Source organism: Ictalurus furcatus, chromosome 20, assembly GCF_023375685.1.
Source record: "Ictalurus furcatus strain D&B chromosome 20, Billie_1.0, whole genome shotgun sequence".
Classification (NCBI taxonomy): Eukaryota; Metazoa; Chordata; class Actinopteri; order Siluriformes; family Ictaluridae; genus Ictalurus; species Ictalurus furcatus.
In genome coordinates this window covers 4,211,214-4,234,608 of record NC_071274.1, presented here as the reverse complement: position 1 = coordinate 4,234,608, position 23,395 = coordinate 4,211,214, and the positions used below count along the sequence as shown (strand labels likewise).

The 23,395-nt window shown below is 38.8% G+C and overlaps 3 protein-coding genes across 5 annotated transcripts in view; 1 reads left to right on the top strand and 2 right to left on the bottom strand.

Moving 5' to 3' along the window:
- Window positions 1-1,591: 1,591 nt before the first annotated feature.
- On the bottom strand, window positions 1,592-8,940 carry bud23 (BUD23 rRNA methyltransferase and ribosome maturation factor). Its single transcript, XM_053652051.1, has 12 exons — window positions 8,745-8,940; window positions 7,627-7,664; window positions 7,410-7,505; window positions 7,052-7,134; window positions 6,759-6,855; window positions 6,419-6,515; window positions 6,284-6,334; window positions 5,146-5,231; window positions 4,998-5,043; window positions 4,828-4,889; window positions 3,651-3,740; window positions 1,592-2,099 (listed from the first exon to the last, which is right to left on the bottom strand). The coding sequence occupies exons 1-12, from the start codon at window positions 8,790-8,792 to the stop codon at window positions 2,045-2,047; spliced, it is 849 nt and encodes a 282-aa protein (XP_053508026.1). The 5' UTR covers window positions 8,793-8,940; the 3' UTR covers window positions 1,592-2,044.
- Window positions 8,941-10,056: 1,116 nt separating this feature from the next.
- Window positions 10,057-13,331, top strand: dnajc30b (DnaJ (Hsp40) homolog, subfamily C, member 30b). The gene has a single exon (XM_053651410.1). It carries the CDS (start codon window positions 10,133-10,135, stop codon window positions 10,964-10,966), a length of 834 nt encoding a protein of 277 aa, XP_053507385.1. The 5' UTR covers window positions 10,057-10,132; the 3' UTR covers window positions 10,967-13,331.
- Window positions 13,332-17,958: 4,627 nt separating this feature from the next.
- Window positions 17,959-23,395, bottom strand: part of LOC128624090 (SH2B adapter protein 2) — a 31,540-nt gene continuing 26,103 nt past the window's right edge. For all 3 annotated transcript variants that reach the window (XM_053651408.1, XM_053651409.1, XM_053651407.1), the window contains 3 exons: window positions 22,393-22,595; window positions 20,320-20,491; window positions 17,959-18,265 (listed from right to left, as the gene is read on the bottom strand). In XM_053651408.1, the coding sequence (XP_053507383.1) occupies window positions 17,979-18,265; window positions 20,320-20,491; window positions 22,393-22,595 (662 nt within the window). In that variant the 3' untranslated portion in view covers window positions 17,959-17,978. The remainder of the gene's footprint in view (window positions 18,266-20,319; window positions 20,492-22,392; window positions 22,596-23,395) is intronic.

Here is a 23,395-nt window from a genome sequence, read left to right as displayed (position 1 = left end):
GCATCAAATTGGTCTGCATGGCTGTCGTCCCAGAAGGAAGCCTCTTCTAAACATGATGCACAAGAAAGCCCGCAAACAGTTTGCTGAAGACAAGCAGACTAAGGACATGGATTACTGGAACCATGTCCTGTGGTCTGATGAGACCAAGATAAACTTATTTGCTTCAGATGGTGTCAAGTGTGTTTGGTGGCAACCAGGTGAGGAGTACCTACAGTCAAGCATGCCTACAGTCAAGCATGGTGGTGGGAGTGTCATGGTCTGGGGCTGCATGAGTGCTGCCGGCACTGGGGAGCTACAGTTCATTGTGGGAACCATGAATGCCAACATGTACTGTGACATACTGAAGCAGAGCATGATCCCCTCCCTTCGGAGACTGGGCCGCAGGGCAGTATTCCAGCATGATAATGTCTTTTGCCTTGCTAAAGAAGCTGAGGGTGGAGGTGATGGACTGGCCAAGCATGTCTCCAGACCTAAACCCTATTGAGCACATATGGGTCATCCTCAAACGGAAGGTGGAGGAGCACAAGGTCTCTAACATCCACCAGCTCCGTGATGTCATCATGGAGGAGTGGAAGAGGACTCCAGTGGCAACCTGTGAAGCTCTGGTTAACTCCATGCCCAAGAGGGTTAAGGCAGTGCCGGAAAATAATGGTGGCCACACAAAATATTGACACTTTGGATCCAATTTGGACATTTTCACTTAGGGGTGTACTCACTTTTGTTGCCAGCGGTTTAGACATTAATGGCTGTGTGTTGAGTTATTTTGAGGGGACAGCAAATTTACACTGTTACACAAGCTGTACACTCACTACTTTACATTGTAGCAAAGTGTCATTTCTTCAGTGTTGGCACATGAAAAGATATAATCAAATATTTACAAAAATGTGAGGGGTGTACTCACTTTTGTGAGATACATTATATTCCATGGTCTAACCCATTGTTATGAATGACTAAGGGAATTTGGCCTGTGTGTTACCTCATATTTAAACCCCTGTGAATCAGGTAGTCATGGTTCAACAATTTCCTGTTCCTAACACGCAGGTGTATTAAAAAAAAAAGAAAAAAAGTTTCTCTCGTGTGAATTCATGGGGTGCCAATAATTGTTGCACACCTATATTTAACAAAGATTTTTTTTATTAATTATTTTAAATAAGAAATGATCTGTCTGTCTGTTTTGTCAATCCATCCTTTTAAAAAATAAATAAATACATAAGTAATCCAGATCTTTCAGGGCTTTTGGGTTGTTGTTTTTTAAAGTGCAGATGAAAGCTACATTAAAAGCCAAAACAATATTTTTTAAAAATATAAACCACCATTATGATGCTAATTACCACTATTATAAGTGATATAATGTGTTCTAATTTTTGATTAGACTATTGTTTAGTACGGGAGTACAGTATGTGGTTTTAGGAGGCCCTTGTGTTGAGAGCACCCTCTGCTGGAGGACATTAGTAACGCTCTTTAGGCTATTCATTCATTCACGCATTCATTCATCTTTAGTAATTCCTTTATCCTAGATTCCGAGCCTATCCTGGGCTAGGGCTGGGAATACACCCTGAATGGAACAGCAGTCCATCACAGGACACCCTGCACTCACAAACTCTGAGGTGATACTCTAGAGGTCAATTTAGTGTCACCAATGTACCAGGGAGGAAACCCCCATAAGCATGGGGTAAACATAAACGCGAGCTCAATGTCATTCACTCAAAAATGCTACACAAACTCTGACTGTAGCCATAAATCATTATCACTCATTAAGCATTATGCCTTGATTGAACCTTTTAATTGTCTGGCATCATTATAATACACAAGCAAGGGTGGCTATTTTTATTTAATAACAGCGTTTCGTGCCTTCAAAATGAGGAAGAAATCATTTGCTGTCTAAAACCATATTATAGAGCCATGGTAGTCATCCATTTATCCCATCTTCCATCAAAATCCCACACTGCACAAGTCCACAGAGTCGGCCATCTTGTTTAGTCCGTAAAGTCCATCTGAACAGGCAAAGACGAAGCCTGAAGCAGACCATCGGTCACAACCGTCTTCAGAAGCGAGGTCTCCTATTGCGGCCTGTGTATTTCGTGTCTGCCCTCACATCCCTGAAACGAGATCATCAATATTAATAAATGTACAACCCCAATTCTAAAAAAGTTGGGACGCGGTGTAAAATGTAAATAAAAACAGAATGCAAAGATTTGCAAATCGCATAAACCCAATATGTCATTCACTACAGAATGTAGAAAACGTATCAAATGTTTAAACTGAGGAAATGTACCATTTGAAGAAAAAAAAAATAAGGTAATTGTGAATTTGATGGCCGCAACACGTCTCAAAAAAGTTGGGACGGGGGCAACAAAAGGCTGGAGGAGTAAGTGTTAGGAAAAAGAGACAGCTGGAGGTTAATTGGGAACAGGTCAGTAACATGATTGGATATAAAAAGAGTATTTAGGGAGGCAGAGTCTTTCAGAAGTAAAGATGGGCACAGATGGTTCACCAATCTGTGAAAAAATGCGTCTAAGAATTTCAGAATAAATGTTCCTCAATGTAAAATTATGAAGACTATGAATATCTCATCATCTACAGAACATAATATCATCAAAAGATTCAGAGAATCTGGAGAAACCTCTGTGCACAAGGAACAAGGGTAAAAATCAGTCTTGCATGCCCGTGATCTTCGGGCCCTCAGGCAGCACTGCGTTAAAAACAGGCGTGATTCTGTGATGGAAATCACTGCATGGGCTCAGAAACACCTCCAGAACTCATTGTCTGTGAACACAGTTCGCCGTACCATCCACAAAAGCTGCTTAAAGCTCTATCATGCAAAGAAGAAGCCATATGTGAACATGATCCAGAAACGCCACCGTCTTCTCTGGGCCAAAGATCATTTAAACTGGACCGAGGCAAAATGGAAAGCTGTTCTGTGGTCAGACGAATCGAAATTTGAAATTCTTTCTGGAAACCATGGACGCCGTGTCTTCTAAACTAAAGAGGACTAAAGAGGAGAGGGACCATCCGGCTTGTTATCAGCGCTCGGTTCAAAAGCCTGCATCTCTGATGGTATGGGGGTGCGTTAATGCCTATGGAATGGGCAGTTTGCACATCTGGAAAGTCACCATCAATGCTGAAAGGTATATACAGGTTTTAGAGCAACATCTGCTTCCATCCAGATCCCATCCCATTGATTGCTCACCCTTTAATGTTAACCGTGCAATAACCCATTGATCACTTTTCTGTATATAAACGAGTTGTTACTCATCTGTATATATTCATACATACATTGAGGTGTTCGTAGTGTACATATTACCATTATTATTATTTTTCACTACTGTTATCCTTGTTTTTCTATTCGTATCGTATATATTTTTAGACATTTTTTCCAATTCAATTCCTATTTAATGTGTATTCTTTACTATAATGGTTTTTTGTGTGTGTGTGTGTGTAATTGAGCTGCTGTAATGAGGGAATTTCCCCAGTGTGGGATCAATAAAGTCTTTATCTTATCTTATGTACACAAACACGCATGAAAACACAATGGGCGATATCGAGGTCAGCAAACATGATCGAGGTCACGTCCAGACATTGTACGATAAGTCGATAAAGTTATTATCGTGGCAGGCCTAAAATGCGTGGAAGATACCAGAGATACGTACCTTCCCTGCCTTCGCCTCCTCTCCTTCTTCTCCTTGATCCAGTCCTTGCTCTTTTTCAGGGACTTGCCTTTCAAGTTTTTGAAGCGAGATCTTTGGTTCCACAAAAGGACACACAACGTTGAGTGACTTGAATTCAACAATTAAAACAAGCAGTGGTGTTTACCAAAATTACTGTCTGGTACAGGAACAGTCTAGGACACTGTTTAATATTTGTGTTAATGTCAGAGGGAGGAAAACCTGTCATGACGAGGCTAGAGTCAGACAGAACTACTGCCCTCTGTCTCTGTTGGTCCAGGTCCATTCAGAACAGGACAGAACTGAAACCTGCACCGAGCCATGGACAAGACCTCCGACTAAGGGGTGACAATTTGTCTACATCCATGTACTAAACCGTGAAACAGTTATCAGGTTAATGCATGCTTATTATGTTACGTTGATGTTTGATTGATGTATGAGGGTTAGGGTTCATGCATAGTAGTCATTACCTCTTTACACTGCAAGTAATAAATGTACAGTATAATTTAATACAAAATTAAAAACAAATTAAGTAAACAATTTTTAAAAATATATATATTTCAAACGTATAAATAATATGCGCATTAAATATAATAAAATAATAAATATTAACTAAATTACGTGTACCAAAATTTAAACCAATACAAATTACGTCCATGGAAAAAAGAAAAAAAAAAATCCCCAAAAATGAAAGAATACAATTGATGAAAATTGACAATTTGTTCAAGGATACAATTCATCATACTAAAACATAACACTTCATAAATCATTTCGATAGTAATGGGACATATAAAAAGTGCTTAACTGATTAAATAATTCATAGAAACTAAGCAAAATCCATTAAAATAATGAAAAACAAAAATTCAGCACTTGGGTTTTTTTTTTGGTTTCAACAAATAATTTTTGTGTTGGTGCATCACTTCATTTGCATTTATGATCTCAAAAACTGCTTAGCTTCGCAGAAATAATTCATACAAATAATTCATTTACGTCTGTGATTTTAACACGCTTTAGTATGAACGGCTTTGCTTTAAAATCCAATGCTAATTTGTATCGGGTTACATTTTTCCTTTTGTGTCAATACCAAGATCAAGTGTGTTTCTACCCTAGCACTAAACAGCTCATTTACTTTGAACCTACAGAAAGAAAACTACCTTCTTACCTCTGTCCTGTGAACTGCGCTTGATTCGAAACGTTCCTGTCGACAGGCTCCGTCCCTAAACCCTTAAATACAGCAAAACAAAGGTGTCTTAATATTTTAAAGCAAAATCTTTTGCTCAATCGTTTGATTAATTAAGCTACATTAGTTAATTAATTAATTAAGCTACATACCTTGGGCAAGACACCAGACACACCAGCGAAGAGGCAGAGGAAGAACCTTCCGGAAGCGCGCACGTGATGATTAGTTTATTAGAAATACACACTGACACGACAGAACAAGTGAGTTTGTAGGGTATGTTGTAAAATGGGGAGCACATACTTTTTGGCTTTGCTGCTGTTGGGGTAGTCGACCACCATGCCTCCGGTGAAGCCTGCCCTCATGGCCTGGGCTGTGATCAGCTCCAGCTGGAAGGAGATGCCAAAGTTAACCCTGCGTTAATAACACGTCCTTGTTCACGTCCTGTCGTGGCTACGAGGTTTCCTTTGATTACATTACATATGTCCAGTTCACTTGTTCTAATACTAGGTCGACCGATCGATGTGTTTTGCTGATTAAATGGCACCGATAACCGTTATCGGAACTGTCGTTATCAGCAAAAATCCACACCGATAGTTTTTCCCGGTTGCGTCCGTGGCAGAAGAGCCTGAGAAGAGTGTGTTGTCCTTATGCAGTACGAGAGCGGCCTCTAGAGGCGAAGGAAAAATTCTCACTGACAAATTTTGTTGTGTTATTTGAAGTGTTTTTTAAAAATAAATTTTGGATTAATATCTATGAATAGTTATATATATATATATATATATATATATATATATATATATATATATATATATGAATACCTATTTCATTAGAAAACATACAGTACATTTTCACAGTACAGACAGTACGGTTTATTTTTGTAATAACATTCTGCAAACTTTCACTTTGAGTGTTATGTTTTCATTCAGAATCACTTTTAAAAACTATCGGTTGATTAATCGGTTATCGACAGGCTCCGCCCAACTTAGTTATCCGTATCGGTAAAATCCCCTATCGTGCGACCTCGATCTAATATGGTATCGTTTCTATAGCGACAACTAATTCACTGGGAGAGGGACATGTACATGTAGATCATTTCTAACATGGTGAAGTTTTCTGTAAGGAGATGTTTGTTTAGCATTTTTGGAAGGCGTCTCCAGTGTCAGCATTGTGTAAGAGTCAGAGAAAAAGTGTTCCGATTGTTCAGGATGGAGGGCTTTACGTCTTAGAAACTTAACGAGAAAAACAGGGTTTACAGCTGTTATAACGCACGTGAACTAACCCATTTCACGGACATTAAAAATAACTATAAAAGGATAAAAAGTACATTGTGTTGTTCTTTGATGTTATCGTTAGTGTGAAATATTTTCCAATAACAGCATGCCACCCAAGTCTTAATTTAAAAAATTCAAATAAGCTTCATTTAATTTGTAGATGTCACCTGTTCGGAATTTTCCGGATAAATCTGGAAGACGGCACGGCCACCTCTCGTCTAAAAATGAATCAAACAGAACAGATATTTCATTTTAAATACAGAACGAATCGCTGTTTCGTGTTAGCTGGAAGAAATTCCTACCAGAGAGGAGTACAGTGTGCTGAAGAAGCTATAGAGTCTCTTGGGAGGACTGTGCGTCTTCTTATCCGCGTTACACAGCCACTGCAGGGCGGAGATACTGTAGATGACAATGATGTCTTTTCAATTATAAAGGGTTTTTGAACACCTTCTATTAACTTTTTTTTTTTTGCTTACACTTCAAGGAATGGCTTCAAGTTCAATACTCTAGAATTAGAAAATCTAAGTATGAAATAGGTAGAAGTGAACTGGGATATGTTGGAGTCTTTCCTGAGAAAATGTTGTCCTGGATATGTAAAAATAAATAATGATCGTTTTCTTGGAACGTCTGGACATTGTGTACCTGATACAGCCGTCGAAAGTCCCTGGTCTGAAAGGCATTCCTTGCCCCATGTCTCCTAGAACAAGATCTCCGTCCACCTCCCTGTCCAAGGCGACATCTTACAGAAGAAAAGAGCAACCAATCTCTCTTATATTCATGTAATTCAGAAGAACCAAATGAACATTTTTTGTTACTACATTGCAGAGCAGACGCTCCACATTAGATAAATCTAAGTCTAATAATAACGACCACCACTACTGCTACTACTGTATGTAATATCGTTACAGTACATGGATGTGAATACTCGCACTCACTCAACATGGCAGTGCTGATGTCCACACCGACCCAGTAATGGCCTTCTTCTGATAAATAATCTCCACTGAGTCCAGAGCCACAGCTGAAGAGACACAGGAACATACAAACAGAAGACTGTAGCATACACAGCACAATCCAGAACCGTTCACATTCTCTCTGCACTAACCAGTCAAATATCTGTATTGTTCTAGAAAAACCGACCTAGGGGGAAAAAAACTGGCCAAGTAAGGAATAAAATAAATAAATAAATAAATAAAAAGTTGAAATGCTACAAAGTACTGCAAGTGTTTTAGACCGTGTACCTAAACTAATATGCGTTTTTATATGCATTTCACCCCAAACACCATAAGTACATACCCTACATCCAGCAAATAGCAAGGCTGATCTTCTGGCAAGTTCAGCAGCTCCACCGCTCTCTCCGACATCTGGGTCTGGATCTCGATCATCCGAGAGCTTTACAGAGCACATTACAGCAAGCGTTTTATCACTGACAACCTTACAGAAACACAAAACTGCTGATCATGACTTCAGCATGTCAACCGCTTGCCTTTGTCAGACTGTCTAAGACACTTACTTTTGAGAGTACTTCTTTGCCTCTTCCTCATTGTAGAACTGCGAAATACAATTAAGTAAACTTTAGGAGGGGCAGCATAGAAGAGATTTTACTTTAACTAGGTTTGCAAGGTTTGAGTTGATACAGATCGAGTAGGTTTCAATTATTGAGCAGCTTTTTAAAACAAGCGGATTTTAAAGACTTTGAACAGGCAAAACAATGTATTCATCTCTAATAAGATATTTCTATTTTTATTTCTAATGAAATCAAACAGGAAACGAGTCAGAAGCTTGCACTGTTTCTGTCTGATGCTTCTAAAGCACAGAAAAATTACACAAAACAATGTTTTTTCACGTTATTGACATTTAAAAGATATTGGCTAATGCAATGTAAGAGTAAAGAATAAATAAGTAGGAAAATAAGCAATGCAGCCTGATATGAAGTAAAGTTAGTTATCACACTGATGTTATCTTCCTAACGTGTTTTATTCCTCTTATACCACAGCGATTTGCCAACAATGACAAATTTTTTAAAACTTTATTAATGCCATCATATTTTTTTTTAATAGTTTATTTCCAGTTTACATTTAGTGTTGCGGAACGTTCACGAAACACAGTTCCTTTAAATCACTTAAATGTGTACAGTGTTTTATTCCTTTATACCACTGCAATTTATTATTATTTTTTTTTCACTATGACATCAAAGTGTTTAATTCATTTATAGTTACATTTAATGTTGTGGAACAGAGGCAAAACAAGTTATTTCCCTTTATCGCTTATGTTATGTTATATAGCACCGATAAACAGTAAATTAAGACAACAAAAATTGCACATACTGACTTGACACTGGAGACTCCTTCCGTAAATATTAAATTAATGGTCTCTTTATGGAAAGCCAAGTCACATCTATGATAATATGCTTTCCTTTGTTAAATAACAGCACTTTTAAAAAAAAATAATACATAATTTATTATTACTTTTGATTATGTGGAATGATGTAATTATTCATTTAAACCAGTGATTTGACTTGCAGGTGGAACTACTGTCCGATCTACTCTTATAGAACATTAATCAACACCTTCTGACCAATCAAATCATATTATATTATATTATATAAAATTAACATCTCTGAATACTCACCACCTCCGGAGGTGCCATGTGCTCGGGTCTGCGACAACTAGCAGCCATGTTTATGTCTGGGAATTACAATATCAGACTAAATACAGAAAAATACAAACCAACGCGGTGTTTATTGCTATAGATAACAAAAAAACAAGGAAGATCACTATATACACATGTATCTACATGGCCAGCCGAGATGACGTCACTTTTAGGCGACGCATCCAAAACTTCTTAAAGAGACAGGCGTTAGAAAATGCTCTGAACTATGTTGGTGAAAAATCAAGTGATTCATTTTTGAGATATCCATTTATTTTATTTTGTTAATCATATACAGTGTGAAAGGTACAAGGAAAAGGCCAAAGTAAATGGATAAAAACACATGCTTTATCGACTTTTCATTTTATTATGCTTTTACATGCATCAAAAAGTTCAAAAGAATTTTGGGACATTTTGGGAACATTACATCACATTACCATTAGATAAAATTCTTCAAGATGTGGATCCTTTAAAACAAGTGTTGATGGGGTTGTGCTGTGTCGCCTTGTTGCAGTACAAGGAGTACCAGGAAATTAAATTAAATCATTATATATTCAAGCTTTGCGATATATGTGTGTTTTGTAAAATATGCATAGTTTGCAATATTTGTGTTTTCTTTATATTTAAAAACTTATTGCACGTTAGTTCTTTCGTTCATTTTGGAAAAAAAAAGATCATTTTGTACAGGGGGAGCAGGAGGTAGTGTTTGTATTTAATTTAATATTGTAATGTATTTATTGGCCTATTCGATCATATTCAATATTAATAATGAACATATACACTTCAATAATTAAACAAAAAAAATTATAGATAAAGAATTTAGCTTATTCTACGTGCTTTCTTGTATCATGATCATAATAGCAGACTATTTTGTAATGTATTTGAGATTCAAAGAGTAAATAACTTAAAATAACGAAAATAAATAACGAAAAATACCTTAGTCAGACCAAAATTATTTTTCTAGCGTTATTACACATTATTCTCAGAAAAAATGACTGATTTATGTAAACAAACAAACAAACAAACAAATAAATAAGGATTAGAGAACACTGAAGTGATTTAAATTGAAAAAGTCAATCATTGAATTGGTTTACAGCTGTTAATGGATATAGAAAAAGAGTTTAGCGTATAAAACGAAAGAAATATTTACATATTAACCTAGAACATTCAAAATGTAAATAAATTTAAACAAGCGATTGAAATTTGTGGTAATATTATGATTATTTTATGTTGACCTTACTAGAATTTTTTTATTATTTTATTTAAAAATATATATATTTTATTTTATATTTTTTTTTTTATTAATAACATTTATTATTTTTTTTTAACAAAGATAAAATCGTAGTTAGTACTACCTCCGGTCTGGCCGGATGTTGACGTTCCGTTCCGTAATGGCGGAGGTCAGTGGGAAAGTGGGAGCCGGTGTATTCACAATTTGTCCTTTTAAAACAAATCGTGCATTCTCAATAACCAGTCGTTCTCGTGTTGTCGTTTTTGGGGCATTTTTCAGTCTGAGGATATTCGAGAAAAATAATTATAACGCTCATCACCCCGAAAAGCAGATCTCCAGGACGTACTGCTCTCTTCTCCTGCACGTGACTGAGAAACCGCCGCGCTGTCCCGCTGCTCTGATCATCACCCGATCTCACAGCTACAACAACAACTCTTCACTTCACACGAGTAAAACCGCGTATTATGACATTCTGCGGGTTTCCCCGAACGCCACGCAGACCGAGATCAAGACTGCGTACTACCGCCAGAGCTTCCGCTACCATCCGGACAGGAACGCGGGTAGCGATGAAGCCGTGCGCCGCTTCTCCGAGATCAGTGAAGCGTACACGGTGCTGGGGAGCGTCAGCCTCAGGAGGAAGTATGATCGCGGTGTCCTGAGCTTGGCGGACGTCCAAAGTGCTGGGAGACCCTCTCGGAAAGACTCGGATCATCATCATGATCATCCGCAGAGGCGGCGCTTCCGGTCCGTCCCGGGCGCAGGAGAAAAGCCCAGGTTCGACTTCGACGCTTTTTTTCGAGCGCATTACGGAGAGCAGCTGGAGAGAGAGCAGACCCTGCGCCGGTGGAGAGAGCAGAGAGAACAGATACAACAAGAGGACTTCCGGAAATGGAAACTGGAAAAGGGGACTGAGATGGCGGTCGGTGCACTGCTGGTTGGAGGGGTTGTTCTCCTATTCAGTCTGAAATCATAATATTTTCCATTCGCTCACATTTATAGACATGTAGAGTGACCCGTAGGTTTACACCAGGGGTGTCCAATCTTATCCGGAAAGGGCCGGTGTGGGTGCAGGTTTTCATTCTGACCAGTCTGGAGCCACGCCTGATTCCACCTGTTTAATCAGTTGAACTTTGCTTTCAGTAGTCTCAGGTCTGGCTTCTGCTCAGTTGGAATGAAAACCTGCACCCACACCGACCCTTTCCGGATAAGATTGGACTCCCCTGGTTTACACTCTCAGAAAAAAAAGACTGTCACTTAAAAGGTGCAATAGTCTTTATCCCCCCTACTTGTACAAACAACCTGGAAGATATGTACAACATGCAGAATTATAAAGGGTCAACCTGTGGCCTTAAAGTCCACATGAAATCAAAATGGCAGTTTTGTAGCTTTTTAATACGAATATGTCAGCCTTAAGGTTATCCATAAGTGATAAGTGCGCTCCAAAACAATGACAAAATTCACATTTAGAAGATATATATATATATGTGTATTCAAAATGTACAGTCTCTCGCTACCAAAGATACGGATCGACGATTCTGATGACATCATTCTGCACTTCAGAGTCTCATCAGATTTTCTGTCCAATCAAACGCTTTGTAGAATCCGAAGTGTCCCGCCCACAAACGTTATAAATATGACCTCGCCAAAGTTGCCGCTGTTGAGCGAGAGAAATCGTATTCACAAGCAAATGTGTCTTTGGATGTTCGAACGCTGGTTCGTTTGCTTTGTCGGTAGAAGATTCTGCGAGGTTCTCTGGAACAGCTGAAGGAGGTGGAGGAAAAAACTTCCACAAGTGAATCCAACGCGTCATCGTCGTCGCTCAGGCTCGCGTCCATGGTGCTGACTATCGAGCACGGCTTAACTCGGGCTGTGAGGTAAGCTAAAATCTATTGGCCGTTTAAAAAGGGGGAGGGACTACTCGATATGTCCCGCCCTGACTTCCTGTTTCAGTGTAAATGACGTCAACACATCGAAGAACGCTGCACGTTTCGAGGCACTTCACAAGGACTTTAACACAAGTATGTATTGAAAGTGCATTAGTGCTCTAACAGTTAGCTGTTAGAGACCCACCCATGTTCACGAAGCTCCGCCCCGGATCTACAGCGGTCCCTAGAGTGTCTATATGATGATTGACAGGAGCCACATCCGAACACAAACAAGCCCTTTTGGACCAGAATTCAGTTATCCAAACGTGTTTTCTCAGCAACTTAATACACTTTTGCTAAAGCCATGGCTTAATGTTTTTTTGTTTTTTTTTTAAATCATGTCTTCCAGGTTATTTGTACAAGCAAAAAAACTATCACTGGACCTTTAAGTGGCTTAAAGACACTTTAATGGGCGGGAATATGGGCATGGGCTCCAGGATTTTTCAAAAATAAATATTTCAAATGTCGAATTCACCTACTTAACTGTTAGAGGTCATAGCTTTAAAAAAAATCTCGTAACCTAATGCACCTTTAAGGACCGTTCTTGGATCTTTAGATTAGATTTTAGAGTTAGGAAGTGCAGGAAACCAACTCTGGTCCTGGATTACCCCACATGTCCTGCACATGTTTTCACTGCTCAAGAATTCAGCTGATAATAAGATAAGATAAGATAATACTTTATTAATCCCCAGATGGAGAAATTAGGGATTAAGCTAATTATCTGAATCAAGCGTGTTGGGAGCGGAGAAAACATGAAAAATGTTGAGGACGGGACGTATTCTGTGATGAACCGGATTGGAAACCTGTGCTTTACACTACATGCACCTCTCCAAGTAAAAGATACGTACTAAAGTCACATCAAATAGTGACCAGTCACTTAATTAAGCTTAGAGCTTGAATGAATAATGTAGTAATAATAATAAATAATAAACAACTCAATCGTGGCATGTCTCACAAAGAACGATGAAACTGGGATGAAACGTCTCACGGGACATGTTTTAGCCTTTTAAATAATAATAAAATTTGTGTAATATAATATATCATTTTCTTTGGTTTAGGAAATTCGATACGGTTCCCAAGGTACACGTGTTTTCCCGAGTTCCACTAGCTTGTCTTTCAATTTCAGTTGATTTAATTGATTTAGAAACTTCCGGATCTTGAACGCAGCCGGATAGATGTTGATTCTGTTTAATCTATGCACCTTACCTGGATCATGTAGCGCTTTAAAATGCACCAAGAGCTGACGTGTTATTTATTTTATCCCTGGAATTTTAGCTCCTGTTTAGCGTAACTCCAGCTGTTCACAACTGCATCATTTGCACAATACTTATTTTAGGATACAACAAATGTAACCTCATGACGCTTACAGCATGAATACCTCAGGGTGTTGAATAAAAGCCATGGTGTATTTGATATTTGTGAAACTTGTGTCAAGTTTGTCAAGATCGAATTACATCTCATACACTTTAATCACATGCTTTATTATGGTTTTGTGATCAGTGCTAACGAGTATCGATCACGAGTACCGCTAAAAAGTCTTGTTTCCCCAACAAACATCACTGCGAAAGACAATTTCGTGCGATTGCAGTTTCGCCAATTCGAGTAGTTTTCCGTGGAAAACGCACAAAAATCTCCGCCAGTTGGATCGCAGATTTTGGAAGGGAAAAAAAAAACGTTTTTGGCCACAACAATCACACACACACACAAAAACCCTCGACGAAATCCTGTACGGACTGAAACTAGTGTGAAATATTCACAGCAACACACAATATATGCTTCAAATGTCATCAGCTATGTAAGCCTGACAGCACAGGATCATTGGTATAACCATTTCTGTGCTATAAGACGAATAAAACATGATGAGGCATGCTGTTATAGGAAAATAATCAACGACAGGGTGGTATAATGCGGACAGATGAAGAAGGAAAAAAAAAGCGTTCTTGTCACCGGCTCAACAGAACATCCTGAAGAGTTTTATTCCTCTTACATCATGACATCACAGCCAATAATAACACAATCTTAATTATTAAAGAACGACACGTCATCATTTTGATCCATTTATAGTTCAATTTAATGATGTGGAACATCTGTGACAAGTTTGTGTTATAGCACATTTTTTAAAAATCTGTTTATTATAAGCCTTAGCTTTAATAATAATAATAATAATAATAATAATAATAATAATAAAAAGAACTATTAAGTCATGATCATTGAGATTTGTAACAAGTACAGTGTGGTGATCAAATGCATTGGGGTTTCTCAAAGAAGTTATCTTCTATACCTTTTATTTTGGGCTTCTGCAGTTAATCAAATGCTCCCTAGATGGCGTCATGCTGGCATAAAATGAAAGGAGTGGAGGACTCCACTATATTATTATCAGCATGTCCTGTCATATTTTATTCCAGAGAAAGTTTTCAAATGTATAAATCGTTGAATCATGGTAATACGGTGTATAATAAACTGTTAATAAACTGTAATTAGCTAAGCGTACCGATATTTCATCTAATCATGTTTAACCCAGCCCTCCTTGAGCTCCACTGTTTCTCTCTCCCCGCCCCCATCTTTCTTTAAAGAAAACAGAGGCCAAGGTCATTTGTTAACAGGTTTGTTCACTCTGTTTTTATTCACAGAAATATAAAGTAGTATGTCAAGTACATCACTTTGTACAAAATTGCACAAACTCATTCATTAAAACTCAGCCAGACCCCAAAAAAAAGGAACAAAGAAAAAGAAAACAAGAACCACAACAGAAAACCAGTTATTAACATAAACAAACTAAGATTACACATGGATTTCATGTGTAATCATTTCATGTAAACTAAGATTACACATGGAATATATATATATATATATATATTGTGTGTGTGTGTATAATAGATGGTGAAACTACAGAACTTAAAATTATATTTACAGCAGTTGAGAAATAAATAGGTTTCAAAAATATGATTCAGATTGGCACACGTGGCTCTGTGACTTTCTCTCTCTGTCTGCCTACTTTTAAACCAAGAGAGTGTGTGTGTGGGGGGTTCCTGAATAATCTTATGGGCCTGTCATTCCTGTCATTTATGTTCTAATCTGTTATTTCTAAAGTAACTGTTCTGTGAGGAGATGCTTATTTCACTTTTTTTTTATTTTGTAAGGAGTCTCCAGCGTCAGAGCTTTAATATATAACGGTCAGAGCTAAACCTGTAAATGTAAGTCTTCGGGTGCTGTTATTGGAAAAAGTGAGTGACAGTAACTCTGCTTCACACTGGGTACTGAATCATCACTGATTATTTTCCTATAACAGCACGTCCCATTAGGTTTTATTCCTTTTATATACAGTAGCAATTAGGATGATCCGGTTCAAAGACTCTGGGTATTTTGTGAGGACGAAAAATAATAATAGTGGGGTTTATTTGTTTGTTTGTTTTTTTTGTTTGTTTGGGTTTTTTTTACATTATAAATACAATATCGATTAGGCAATGATGATATGAATATCACGATATCAGGACATCAAATCAATCAATTCTCCAAAAACTACAACTCATTAATGAACTAATTACGTCTGTTATTCCTCTAGCGCTGATATACTGTCCTTACAGAATTACAATCCCTTTGTGCAGGGCGAATAATAGCGAGAACTGTGTATTAGTAGGTTATTATTCTAGCCTTTTACCATATGTACAATGTGAGAGGAGGTTGTAATGGCAAACATAACATAGGTAGAACATAGGTAGCTCATGTTGGGTTGAAAACTTTAAAAAAAAAAATGTGCCAGCATTTGGATTTGCGCACTAAGAAACGTGTTAGTGTTTGTATTCGATATATATCAACGCTACGCCATTTTACAAAACAGAAAGCTTTTTTTTTTTTCTATTGGGTTAATTACTAACCATTTACTTCTGGAGACTGACCCGCTTCACCCCACGTCAAAGTTGTGGGAAGCTATCTCCGCAAAGTCCAAAGGACAGGATGTCCGGAACATTCTACCAACAGCTTCACAAAAACAAGTGGAGCACTCTGGGGAAATCGATTTCACTGAGCAGCTTTTAACTTCTTAAAATACCTTTTTTTGAAAAAAGAAAGGTGGGAGCAAAAGGCATCTGCAGGAAACGGATTGCGGGAGACTAACCGCTGGCAGATGTCTCAACACGACAGCTTCCTCTATGGAAAAGGAACGTACTGTATGATATCAACGGCACACTCGCAATGTTGGCCAAAAAAACAAAACAAAAACAAAAAAAAAAAGCAGAATGGAAAGAAAGGCTGTAGTACGTACAGGAAGGGAGCTTCAGGACTTCTGGACTTCAGTAGCCAGGTCATCACTTATACTTTTGGGGATGGGATAGAATATAGTGTATAGGGTGTTTCAGAGCCCCTGGTGGAAGATACGACTCCACTTTTTGGGATCCTTGTTTGAAAATCTATCATCTGTCATTCTTCTCATACTGTATGTTCATCCATCCATCTTGTATATCAGGGTCACAGGGAACCTGGAGCCTATCCCTGGACAGGGTGCCAATCCATCGCAGGACACCCATTCATACACTAGGGACACTTTGGACATGCCAATCAGCCTACCATGCATGTCTTTGGGGGAAGGAACCTGGAGTACCCAGAGGAAACCCCCGCAGCACGGGGAGAACACGCAACACACAGGGCCACGGTGGGAATCATACCCCCGACCCTGGAGGTGTGAGGCGGACGTGCTAACCACTAAGCCACCGTACGCCCGTGCGCCATTAAAAGATACAATGTCTTGCACAAGTATTCACACCCCTTAAGCTTTACTACATTTTGTAGTGTTACAAGCTGTAACTGAGATTATAGGTCATGAATCTACATCTACACAATATTTTTGCTAGATTGATATTTTTTCCCCCCATTTCAATATTATGGGCTATTTTGAATGGATTCATGACAAATCCAGTTAAGTCCATTTCAGTTTCAGGTTAGAACACTACAAAATGTGAAGGAAAAAAAAAATCAAAAGGGGGTTGAATACTTTTGGCTTTACATAAGTATTCAACCCCCTTTTGAGTTTTTCCACATTTTGTGGAACTGTATAGGAAAGGCTGCGTGATAGTGTAAACCAATAGCCATGTTGCCTGAAGATAAGAAAATGAAGAAAATATGCTTTGAGGCCTCTGGTCAGAGATTGGGACTGGGAATTCAGCCAAGAACTCACTTCTACTTTTAGGGATGTTGGGTATTGATTGAATTTTTCCTCTGTAGGGGGAAAAAAATGACCAAACTCGATCAAAAGATGAATTCCTTAACAGGCTTAAGTCTTTAAAGGGTACTACGCATGTCACAAAAACAGCATGTCACCTTTGCTTTCGAAGACGGTCCATTTTTTTTTTTTTATTGTTTTCCTGTTTTCTTATATACGAAATTGTAAAAAATTACCAGATGAATTTATGATTTTTACCTCTATATTGTCCTCAAAATTTGGACACTCACAGGAACTCCAAACAACTTCCTTCTACATTTGGTTATGGCTTTGTTTGTTGTTGTAGAAGTGAAAAAGAAGAAAAACAAAGAATTAAACGTGTGATTTACTTCTTAAGAAGGATTTACAGATGTGTATAGATCCTTGTGAGATTCAAAGACTTCTTTTCTCGAATTCAAAGGCTGTGATAGAAACGACAGGATGTAGTAAGTCTTTGAAAAGTGCTTTAGGACCTCTGATCTTAAAAGATGGCTTTCTAAGCAACAATTCAATTCGCGTAGGGTATTTGGCTGCAAAGAGCAACCAGATGTACTGTTCTTTAAGAAGAAGTATATCCTACTCCTTCTCTACGTGAACAGCCATGTTACCTGAAGAAACAAGAAACCGTAGAAAATGTAGTGTGTCCTTAAGGTGTGTGTCTGGATCCCAAGGGTTGCTGGGACTCCAACCAACTCGACTTTGCTGTTGAAGACATGTTTGAAAATGTCTCACGTAGGAAATACCGTATTCAGTAAAGACTGGCAACAAATAACAAAACCTACAAGTTGTTTCTTAACGAGCAGCGGTAAACATTATCATGTTTATTTCCTCTCTGCGTGCTGTTGTTTTCTTGCTCTTGCTGGATTTCAGTAAAAAGAGTACTGATTCTCCACGGCTCTGGTCCTCCGAGTCCCGTCGTTGTCGTTGTACTCCTCTGCGGCGCCAGCGGGGAGTTCCAGCAGTCTTTCAGAGCTGTTGCTCCTGCTCCGGAGACCTCCATGGGCTGTGGGTGAGGAAGAGGAGCTGGAGGAGAGTGGAGTATCATGAACAGGGGTCGCTGGAAGCTGCGAGACTCCAGGAAGATGAAGGCTCGGCTGAGCCGCCTCGCTCCGGCAGCTGGGTTCCCGTGAAGGAGTAGCGACGTTGGGAACATCTGCAATGAAAACATGATTAGATGTTCACGAGCTTGTTCCAGGTCTCTAGCCAGGCATCAGTTATGACGTATATGTTGTTCTTCTAATATATATGGCATATTTTTAGTATAGCCACTTTTCATGGGTACTTGATCCAAGACCCTATTTATCGACCCATGTCTAAGTATGATGATGTCATGGTAAACGCTTATGCTGCCCTTAGGTATAGCTGAGGAGTGCAAAAGTACAGTACGTCTTAGACATTTCAATAACTATTAAAAACCATGAATGTCTTCATGAAAAGTCCTATAAAGTGTTCATCATGAATAGAGCAAAAAAAAAAAAATGCCAAAAGTTTAACCACAAATGCCCTCATCCATTATGCAGTAACGATGCCCGTAAATGTGTGGTGTGTGTGTGTGGAAAATATGAGTCCACACAAACACACTCCTTTTAATCAGACCAGCCTATTAACGGCGCCTTTTACAAACAGCATGAGCACACACGTCTGAATGTTTGTTTGTGTGTGTGTGTGTGACGGAGCATGTTCAGACCCGCAGAAGAACAGAGGGGCTCTGTGCCGCCTCAGAGCCCAATGGAGGGCATTCATCTGCTTCGACCAGACTGGCACGGAGAAGGGAAAGAGCAACAGCGAGTGAACAGAGCGAGGGAGAGAAGGGGGTTGTTTTCATAGGTTCAATGAGTTTGTGTTCTGCTCCTTCAGTCAGACGACAAGCCCACCCATCCATCATGGCACCACGTTCAGCGGGTTGCTATTGAGGCCTGCTTATCCCCCATCAGGATCTACTTTTCTCCCTTCTTAGCTCCAATGTCTCTGTTTGTAATACCTCCTTTCATATATCAGAGGGTAGGGATAGTGGGAAACGCCGTGCAGAAGGCAACAGTGAGAAAGATGTTGAATATTAAGTAGGGCATGACTAATGTAGCTTCTATACACTGTATAGTGGACTTTCTTAGATAGCTGTTTGGGATATAAATTTAAAAAATGCACTTTTTAGCAAAACCTGATTCAGCACTATTTGAATATACTTAAATTTGAATGTAAAATCAAATGCGTGTGTGTGAGAAAGGAAATGTCTGCAGAACGATGGCCAGGTCTTTCATCCTATATATGAATGAAATCATATTCATGAATAGGCATCACCCTGCTGAAAACAAAACTATAGAAACCATCAGACAAATTCTAATGGTTTCCACTATAGATACCATTACAAACCATTAGCTAATCATTATCATTACCATTATTGGTCCTTAATGGTATCCACTAGACATAACATGCCACCAATAGAAGGCAATATATTGCCAGTAGAGACCCACTGTAAACGACCCATTACAGTTTCCATTAAAACGAATACAATTCCCATTATAACCATTTAAACTATTACAAATCCTGCGAGGGTTTCTATTGCTTTTGTTAATTTTCAGCAGGGCATGCTCTTAAAAGTAGTTTTATAATTCCATTCAAAGAAGGTTACTCTGATATCCTGTCAATTACTTGATAATAGCTAGCTAACATAGCACACAAAAAAAGAACTCCTGTCAGATTAGCTTATGTTAGCTTGCTAGTGCTAACAGTGAAGATTACGAATATGAATGAATGCTAACATGATTTAAAAATCCTGTCAGGTTCCTGCCTGCATGTCAGTTTACGCATATATATATATATATATATATATATATATATATATATATATATATATATATATGATTATTACTCAGAAAAATTGTCTGAATCCTGTCAGATTACCTCGTTATTTGCTAGCCAGTTAGTGTAAGCAGTGAAAATGATGAATATCTATAAATATAACTCAAATATGTTGTCTGAAATCCTGCCAAGCTAACTCAAGTTAATTAGCTGGCATTAACAGTAAAAAATTATGAACGTGGCCAGTCAGATTAGTGTAAAAAAACGCAGAAAATACATTTCTATTATATATAGAATTAATTCTGTGGATTATTATGGGCTATTTTGTGTAGATTCATAATCATGACATAGAATTCCAATTATGTGTGTGTGTGTGTGTGTGTGTGTGCGCGCACACGTGTGTGTTACCTGAGGAATTGCGCTGCACCTGCACGTATGAGCGCAGAGTGATGTCAGCAGAGCCGCCGGACTCCAGTGGGATTGGGTGAGTGTGGAAATGCCTCAGCATGTCACACACCGTCTGGAACCAGAGGTGATGGACGTGGCACTGGCCGCTTTCATTCACCGACAACCGCAGATGCTGCAGAAACACAACACGCACATAATTACACTCCAGCAGTGCTCACTGGTTTTAGTTACTGTGCTATTAGATAATAGTGAAGAAGTGTGTACTAGAGCGGCGGTCAATAACAGGAAGCTCCTGACTGATTTGTTTCCCTCAAACTTGAGAAGAACTCATGGGGAGCTTGCTGCTGAACGTGACACTCAAAAAACACTTTAACGTGCTCATAATTTAAACCGCAGCGTTATGTCCCCCCCCGGCCCCCCACGACTCGTTAAATGATCCGTACTAAAGGATTCACTCTAAAGTCCTCCTTTCAGAGAGCATACTCTGTTCTTATTGGTCAGATGTCCCAGTCTGTTGTGATTGGTCTACCTCTGTCAGCCTGTTTCAAAAAGGAAACGCCCACTACCGTAACGAGTTTCAGCTCCGTCTGTCAGCGAGCAGCCGATGAAGACCAGAGGCGGGGCTTTTTTGTTACAAACCTACATAGGTCAGTACAGGAAGTAAAGTCTGGAATCACTAACGACTCGATTCAGCTGTTCAGAATCGATTCCTACTTTCGGGAGTCGATAACTCCGTTTGTCGTGCACTTCGATTGTTGAAACTTTGCAGACTTTTTACATTCACAAACAGCTCGATAACGCACGACATGAAAGGGATATATCTGAAAAACCATAATAGGTGCACTTTAAGGGATGATATGTTATGTCCTTACCACCAGGTCAGAAATGTTCTTTTGTCTCAGGAGTTTGTCGCATTTGATATGTAGGCCCTATTAAAATATACATGTGAATTACACTTCCTTAGAGATCTTCATGTTTAAAATCACTGAAATGGAGCCTCATAATAAACTGCAGCACAGTGCAAATGCAAACACTCAGGAACAGAGTGCAAGATATTAGCGATGTAAAATAACATTGTGGGAAGTTGTACATGTCTCTTAAATATCCCAGGCCTTTGGAATACATATATCATATATCATATCATATCATATCTCTAGGCAATCATCATCCTCCACACTTTGGTGAAGCAGAACAGATGCATGACATGAAACACACACACACACACACACACACACACACACACACACACACACACACACCTTTGGCCTTTAGACCTCATAATGCAGTGTATAACTTCTGGTCATAGGAGCGGAGTGGGAAAATTCCACCTCCACATGCAGAGAGATCAGTTAACATACAGAACTAGCGAGAGGGAAAGTAAGAGAGAAGACCTCTCCGATGTAGAGAAAGGGCAGCACTATGAAAGAAGGCCTCAGGTTGCCAACAGCGACACCGGAGTAAGATGGAATCTTGGACGGCAGGATGTAAAAAGATCGTATTTCGTCCGGATCGCAGTGGCCGTGTGCCACCGCTATGGATAAATGCTCACACAGAAGGCAACAGTATATTTAAAACGAACTCAATACCCCCTGTGCCTATTTATCTTATAAGCAAACCATTTCACAGAGCATGTTCATTTTGTATGACCACACAGTGTTCAATGCAAGTGCAGTATGTTGTTATATAGGATCTTAACGATCATAATGATCTTTCCTCAAATTTTGGACTGAATCGTGCACTTCATTGTAATATTTATTTAAGATTTTTATACATTAGTCCAGATGTATTAAAGTGGGACAAAATGGGAAAAAACCTGGAGTACATGAGCACCAGTTCGTGCTCAAGACGCCCTGATAAAAGTTATATAATATCGCTTATACCACAGTGCTATCGTATTCTTGTATCTGATTGGTCAGATAAGTATAAATCATGTGATCAGCACTATTACATACTTGCACATTAGTGCATTCAATACTAGGCAAAACCTAATTTGATGGGTTTCTGCTCAATATTTTCGAGGAGTTGTCATGAGGAACTGAAGTTGTGTTGTTGTTGTGTGCGACTCAGACTTACCTTGGCTTTTCCCTGAAAGTTAAAAGTGAGAACATATTCTCCTGGCCGCGTCTCGCTCTGGCGAATCACGAACAGGCCGTGGCTTCGAGCTCCACCTGCCAGTACCAGCTGGGCTGCTCGCACACGTGATAGAGTCCCATGGAACCATGGGTAACCAATGAGAGTGGCAGCCACGTCCGTCTCCACAGGAGGTTCACCAGGACCTGAATACGTGAAGAAAGAGTGTAGTAAGATATTCACCCTTCTCTATTGCCATTTCAAATCAAAACAAACAATTAGCTTGACTACAGTAGCTCAAGTGAAGTTTGTTCGATGATTTTATTAGGGTTGAGGGATCGTCCACCAGGACCGTGGTGGACGAATTAGTTCGTTTTGTGACATGCATAAAATGTCCGCATATAATCCATGTGCTGAATGACCAAGCCGCCAAAAAACCCCCCAAAAAACAACAAAACCACAAACAAACATGTATTTAATGACAAAACTGCTATATATGGCATGCATTCATTCAGAATACTTTTGCTACGTAAGGGTTATTTAGCCTTTCTCAGTTTAATTCTCAATTTAATTTAACTTTAATTCTCAGTTAAATTTGTTGTTTTGCTGTTAGGTTTTCTGATTGGTTTTTTTGTTGTGCGTTTTTTATTTTGTTGTGCGTTTTTTGTTTTGTTGTTGCGTTTTTTATTTTGTTGTTGCGTTTTATGTTTTGTTGTTGCGTTTTAAAATTTTGTTGTTGCGTTTAAAATTTTGTTGTTGCGTTTTCTGTTTTGTTGTGCGTTTTGTATTTTGTTGTTGCCATTTTAATTTTATTGTTGCATTTTTCATTTTGTTGCGTTTTCTGTTTTGTTGTTGCGTTTAAAATTTTGTTGTTGCGTTTTCTGTTTTGTTGTGCATTTCTTATTTTGTTGTTGCGTTTTTTATTTTGTTGTTGCGTTTTTAATTTTATTATTGCGCTTTTCATTTTGTTGTTGCGTTTTCTGTTTTGTTGTACGTTTTTATTTTG

What these genes read in the sequence shown, in the direction of transcription:
- bud23 (XM_053652051.1), bottom strand. Translation starts at nt 8,792, where the DNA reads ATGGCTGCTAGTTGTCGCAGACCCGAGCACATGGCACCTCCGGAGGTG. An exon ending in TGTCTGGTGTCTTGCCCAAG is followed by an intron (nt 4,890 to 4,997) that starts GTATGTAGCTTA and finishes GCTGTATTTAAG; the next exon opens with GGTTTAGGGACGGAGCCTGT. An exon ending in AGGAGGCGAAGGCAGGGAAG is followed by an intron (nt 2,100 to 3,650) that starts GTACGTATCTCT and finishes ATCTCGTTTCAG; the next exon opens with GGATGTGAGGGCAGACACGA.
- dnajc30b (XM_053651410.1), top strand. Translation starts at nt 10,133, where the DNA reads ATGTTGACGTTCCGTTCCGTAATGGCGGAGGTCAGTGGGAAAGTGGGA.